The sequence below is a fragment of the Neomonachus schauinslandi genome, unplaced genomic scaffold, assembly GCF_002201575.2.
Source record: "Neomonachus schauinslandi unplaced genomic scaffold, ASM220157v2 HiC_scaffold_1995, whole genome shotgun sequence".
NCBI lineage: Eukaryota > Metazoa > Chordata > Mammalia > Carnivora > Phocidae > Neomonachus > Neomonachus schauinslandi.
In genome coordinates this window covers 688-6710 of record NW_025410685.1, presented here as the reverse complement: position 1 = coordinate 6710, position 6023 = coordinate 688, and the positions used below count along the sequence as shown (strand labels likewise).

The following is a 6023-nucleotide window of genomic DNA, read 5'->3' as shown; positions in this document are numbered from 1 at the left end:
TATGGACAGGGATGGGGTTTTATTTATTTATTTATTTTTTTTTTTTTAAGATTTTATTTATTTATTTGACAGAGAGAGACAGCAAGAGAGGGAACACAAGCAGGGAGCCCAATGCGAGGCGTGATCCCAGGGATGCGGGGCCCGATCCCAGGACCCTGGGATCATGACCCAAGCCGAAGGCAGATGCTTAACAACTAAGCCACCCAGGCGCCCCAGGGATGGGGTTTTAAATGGTACAAAGGAATCATAGATTATCTTAGATTTGCTAACGGTCTTACGGTTATGTGACAGATGTCTTAAGAGACACTATAGAGGAATTTAGGGATAAAATGTGATGTCTAGAATTTACTTGCAGTTCAGGGGAGCAAAAACCCAGGTAGACAGATCATTCGACCCCATATGACAAGGTGTTGATGATCACTGGATCTAAGCTGCAGGTATATGGCTGTTTATTATGCTATGCCCTCAACTTTCTTGTCTATTTGAAAACTTTCACAATAAAAAAGTTGGAAAAGATTAAAAGGGAAGGAAAACTTTATCAGTATAAATAGAAATTCATATCCTTTGCCATAAATAAAAGATTCCTGTGAAAATGAACACACTGCAAACAAAATAACACAATTCTAGCTGGATTCTTTTCCCTTGCAAAGGCTCCGAGACTTTCTCCTTTAGGAAAAACATAAGAGAATTTAAAAAGGGAAGCGTCCTCTCCCGGGGTAATACAAAGCTGTTTACCACCGGACTGGGGAGTGTTTATACCGTTCCCCTTTGGGACCTGCTGTTCTGAGGACTTGATCTTGCCTTCCAGGTGCTGCTGTCCCATGATTCACGAGGAACCCGGCCATGGTGGCTGGCCCCCACCCCAGCTATGGATGAGGTCACCTTCAAAAGTGACACTGTGCTCTCAGATGTCCACCTCTACACCCCGAACCACAGGCACCTCATGGTGCGGCTGAATGGCATGGGGCAGCCCGGTAAGGTCCTGGACTTGTGCCAAGGGGCCCAGCCCCGTGGATCTCATTTTGTTTTCTGCTTTCTCATACTCCTCTTTTTGGGTAAAAGACTAGGTAGATTGCATTGTTCAACTGTTACCCTCATACCACTTCTTAAGTACCCTTGTTGCATTGAGTGAAGTCCTGTGCTTTCCCAAGCACTTACTTTGTACAGGGTTGGGGGTAGGTGGGCAGGACTTGATGCTGGGAATGCAGAAGGCAATGAGCCAAGCCCTGCTCTCAGGAAGCCCATGGTCTGGTTGGGAGTCAGGGTTCAGGCTCCCATTGCCCCACCCCAGTCTGGCTCCCTTCATCACTAGGGGGTCCTCCAGCTCTTCCCACCGGGGCTCCCTGGCTTTGCTCCGCACACCCTCCTCCTACTCATCTCCCCAGCAGCCAAGGGGATCTTTTAAAAATGCAGATCACATCAGCACCCCGATTTAGACCCTCCAGTGGCTCCGCCTTGCTCTTAGAATAAAATCAGACTCTTCACCCTGGCCTGTGAGGCCCAGCCCAACCCAGCCCTTGCCTGTGTGTTCATACTTACCTTTCTTTGCTCCTTTCTGTCCCTCATACACTGCACGTACTTCCTCCCTCAGCGCCTTTGCTCTTGCTGTTGTTCGACTCAGAAGGTTCTTCCCTCCCAGCTCTGACTCCAAATGTCACCTCACACAGGTCCTCCCTGGCCACCCTCCCCAGCTTTGATCACCCTGTATTAGCTTGTTGTGGTGTAATTAATACTCCCCTTTTCCTTGTGTCCCAGTTTGGACCCTGAATTCAGGAACCGGAGATCCAGAAAAGATCAGTGGCTGGCCTGGGTCAGGTAGCCTAGGGAGATGGAGGACTGCAGCCCAGGACTGTCCTCTTGAACCCTTGCACCCCCGCCTCCAGCCCACTTCTCTGGAACACATACTCTTACTGAAACTGGTCCCAGTGACGTTCTAGCCACCGGATGGGGAAGGCCACTTGGTGTCCTTGTCCTGTCTTTCAGCCCTTAACAGGTGGAATGGTGTAGTGCGAAGGGCATCAGTTTAGGAGTTGAGCAGGCTGGGTATGAGTCTTGCCTTGGCATGTCAAAAGCTGTGTGGCCTTGTTGGCTCCCTTAACTTCCCTAAGCCTCAGTTTCCACGTTTGTAAAGTGGAGCTGGGACCACTCTTCATAGCGGCAGGGAGGGCTAAGATAATGGGGGCCAAGCACCTTCACAATAGATGCTGATCAAATGGTAGTCATTCTCAATGGCCCCAGCTCCTCGACTGAGTCAAATGAGCCTTTTCTGTGGGCATTACTATGTCTCCACCTGGCCTGTAAAACTGTCCGGGTGGAAATCAGATTTTCTGCAAGGAGGAGACAGCTTGGAGATATGCTCCTTTTGTGTTCATCTTGCCTTGCAGTTTTCCTGTCCCAGTTCAAGCTTCTGTGGAACCGAGACTCTCAGACAGACTCAGGGGTTGAGGGTGGCCGTCATGCCATGGGCCCCACAGAGGAAATGCCTCCCTCTGGGCCGGGCAGTGCCAGACCCCCTCTGGGGAGTGGCTGCAGGAGTGATGCCACCATCCAGGATGGGGTGGGAGCTCGGCTGGACGAGGACGGAGATTTGGACGTTGAGAGGAGACCACGGGCAGCTTCGGACCCTGAGCCAGTGGGGCCTCCGAGAGACAAGGTACATCCCACAATTCTAACACAGGAGGAAGATGACCCCCTGGCAGACGAAGCACAAGAGAGCAGCCCCCAGGATATCATCAGAATAGGTAAATACAAGTCTGGCTCGCCTGCCACTAGCACGGCACCGCAGTGTGGATCAGGGCCCAGTGTGTTTGTGGGTCAGGGAGAGTATACAGATAGGAAGTGACAAGCCCGAGGCCACACAGCTGGGGGGCAGTGAGGAAGGTTCTGAATCCATGTCCCTCTCCACAGCCACGACTCTTGCCACCCCCAGCATTGCTCATGTGGGGGAAAAGAGCTCTGGGTTGAGTCTGTGCCTTGAGATCCAGGGTCCATGATGGTATCTGAGGCCCCAGTAAGGCTGGGCACTGGCATGGGGTGGGGACACAGGATTAGTTAGGGCACCCTCAAAAACAGCAGCAGTGGGGCGCCTGGGTGGCTCAGTCGTTGGGCGTCTGCCTTCGGCTCAGATCATGATCCCAGGGTCCTGGGATCGAGCCCCGCATTGGGCTCTCTGCTCGGCGGGAAGCCTGCTTCTCCCTCTCCCACTCCCCCTGCTTGTGTTCCCTATCTCGCTGTTTCTGTCTCTGTCAAATAAATAAAATCTTTAAAAAACAAAAACAAAAAACAGCAGCAGCTCTCTTCCATCCACACATCCGTACAACGAGTAGTTACTGAGTGCCTGCTCAGAACCCTACTCTGTGTTTTCCGTGGATTACCTCTGTTCCTCACAGCCTTTCCAGAGATGAGCATTCCCATTTCACAGAGGTGGGAACTGAGACCCAGAGAGGTTGAGGAACTTGCCCCAGGTCACACAGCCAGTCAGTGGCAGAGTGATGATTCGCACCCAGGTCTGTCTGACGCCAGAGCCTATGTTCTTTTTTTTTTTTTTCCATTTTTTTTTTTTAAAGATTTTATTTATTTATTTGACACACACACACACACAGAGCACAAGCAGGTGGAGTGGCAAGCAGAGAGAGAAGAAGAAGCAGAAAGCCCAACATGGGACTCAATCCCAGGACCCTGGGACCATGACCCGAGCCGAACGCAGACGCTTAACTGACTGAGCCACCCAGGCACCCACCACAGTCTATGTTCTTATGTCATGTGATCAGAACATTGGAAAGTTCTGGCCTGGGGAGACGTGGGGGGGCTGTGATGGCTCATTTTGCTCTCAGCTTTCACTTAATTGGCCTCCCTGAGGGGGGAATGGCTGACTTGGTTATTCTATACTGAGGGTTTAGCCTCTGGTGTGTGTGTTTAATGTCCGGGGAACGTACCATCCCACAGGCTGAGAACAAAGTCCCACAGCAGAGGGCCTGGCCTGTCCCATCTCACAGACCTCATTGTGAGGCCCTTCCTTTCAGCATGCTGTCAGTCCTTCCCACCCTGCGGGAGCAGAGTGGCAAGGCAATTAAATGCTCGAGCTACAGGGATAACCCCTGGGTGTTCCATCCCCAGCTGTATGCTTCCATCTGTAAGGTGTGACATAAGGGACCAGGTCTTGGACTCTGGCGCCCTGCAGAGCTGGGCTTTAACCCGCCTCCACCCTTCACGAGCCAGGTAACCTTTTACAAGTGTCTTGCTCATCCAGAGCCCGTGTTTGCACCTATAAACTGGGGGCCAGGATACTGCCCTTTGGTGATCATTTAATAAGTAATGCCAAGTATGTGCCTGTATGGGGCCTGGTACAGGGTGGGCGCTAAGCAGATGTCAGTCTCCTGACCCCCTTTTCCTCTGACCCACAGATCAGGTCGTTGTTTTCAGGTTGTGGACCCATCTGAGAAGCCGGTTAAAAAATACCCGGACGGGAGGGACACCTGGGTGGCTCAGTCTGTTGAGCTTCCAACTCTTGATCTCAGCTCAGGTCTTGGTCTCAGGATCATGAGGTCGAACCCCCCGTTTGGGAACCAAACAGCAGGGGCGTGCAGGCTGCCCCCCTCACCTCGTAGGGCAGACCCTCGTGGAGGGGGCGTGGGCAGCATCACCCATGCTGCTTCTGACCCTGCGGTTCTCTGCCCTGTCTTGGTCCCTCGGTCCCTTCTCCTGTTCCATTGTGAGCATGTGGTCCAATGTGGGCAAGCCTGACAAGCACATGGAGCCCCCCACACTGTGCACGTGTTGTGCGTATTTTAATTTGATAGCCATCCCCATCCTGCTTAAGAATGCGAGAGCCAGTTCTTTAACAGCAAAGATGTTTGCCATGTTCCTCTTTCTCTTTGTCCTCTTTCTGTTCTCTCCCCCGCCCCCCATACCACCATGAGATTTTATCCTAATACATTTTGTGCTTGAGAATATGTCTTATCATAGTTCACCTGAAAAGGGATATAAACTCAAACTCACTTTGTTGACTTCTGGTCTGGTTCTAAGCGTGAGAAACATGTGGAATGCACCGTGACTGTTGTCAGCATAGAGCCGATCCAGACGACATAAACACACTGTGATGAGTGTGCAGTTACTGAGCACAGTAAAGTGGATTGTGGGACGCGGTGTGTGTGACCAGGCTGGGCCAGGACCTGAGGGGCAGAGATTCCCGGTTATCGGAGCCAGCCTCTGTGCCTGGTCTGTGAGTGACGCTCACACAATCCCTCCCAACTGTCGCACCACCCGTGTTTCTGCCGCTCTGGAGAATGCTCAACTCCAGCACCCATTGCAGAATGCCACGCACCTCGTCTTGTCTGTGTTCTTCCATCCCCATTTTCACAGTAGCCCTTTCTCTTTTGGTTTCCATCCTGTCCAGAACACACCATGGCCACCCCCCTGGAGGATGTTGGCAAGCAGGTGGGTAGGTCCCGCCCACTTCCTATGGCCCCGAAGGGTCTCCCTGGAACCTCACGTCAGCTGTCATTCCTTGTCCTCTCTCCCCCAGGTGTGGCGGGGTGCCCTGCTCCTGGCTGACTACATCCTGTTCCAACGGGACCTCTTCCAGGGACGCACTGTGCTGGAGCTCGGGGCAGGCACGGGGCTGGCCAGCATTATGGCAGCCACCGTGGCGCGTACCGTTTACTGCACAGGTAGGCCCACCATCTCGGGCTGAGGGGAAGTAGTTTCCCCACAGGGTGCGCCCTGCTATGTCAGAAAGTGAGGCGGAACAGCCGGGAATTGAACTGCTGCTGCTGTGGATTTTGCCATCCCGTTCCATGGTTTTCTCCACCCTCTGTTGTTTTCTCAGTCACGTCGGGATGGCCCAGCACAGCCCACAGGTGCAGGAGCACTTACGGTGCAGGAGGCCCTGCTGCCCTGCCCACGAAAGCTGGACGTCTCAGGAAACCAGGAGGGGTCCGCCTTTTATAAGGCTTGAAAACAGGCTTCACATTTTTTCTCTGTTACAGAAGTCTTGCCTACTTTTTGTGGAAACTTCCTAGGAC

General features: G+C 52.5%; 1 protein-coding gene across 2 annotated transcripts; it reads left to right on the top strand.

Moving 5' to 3' along the window:
* Window positions 1-811: 811 nt before the first annotated feature.
* Window positions 812-5742, top strand: LOC123323890 (methyltransferase-like protein 22). 2 transcript variants are annotated; one of them, XM_044912417.1, is made up of 4 exons: window positions 812-974; window positions 2385-2741; window positions 5396-5436; window positions 5525-5742. In XM_044912417.1, exons 1-4 carry the CDS (start codon window positions 869-871, stop codon window positions 5690-5692), a joined length of 672 nt encoding a protein of 223 aa, XP_044768352.1. In that variant the 5' UTR covers window positions 812-868; the 3' UTR covers window positions 5693-5742. The 2 variants fall into 2 exon arrangements, with proteins under 2 accessions (XP_044768352.1, XP_044768353.1); XM_044912418.1 differs by lacking the exon at window positions 5396-5436 and having other exon boundaries at window positions 2385-2653.
* Window positions 5743-6023: the final 281 nt, after the last annotated feature.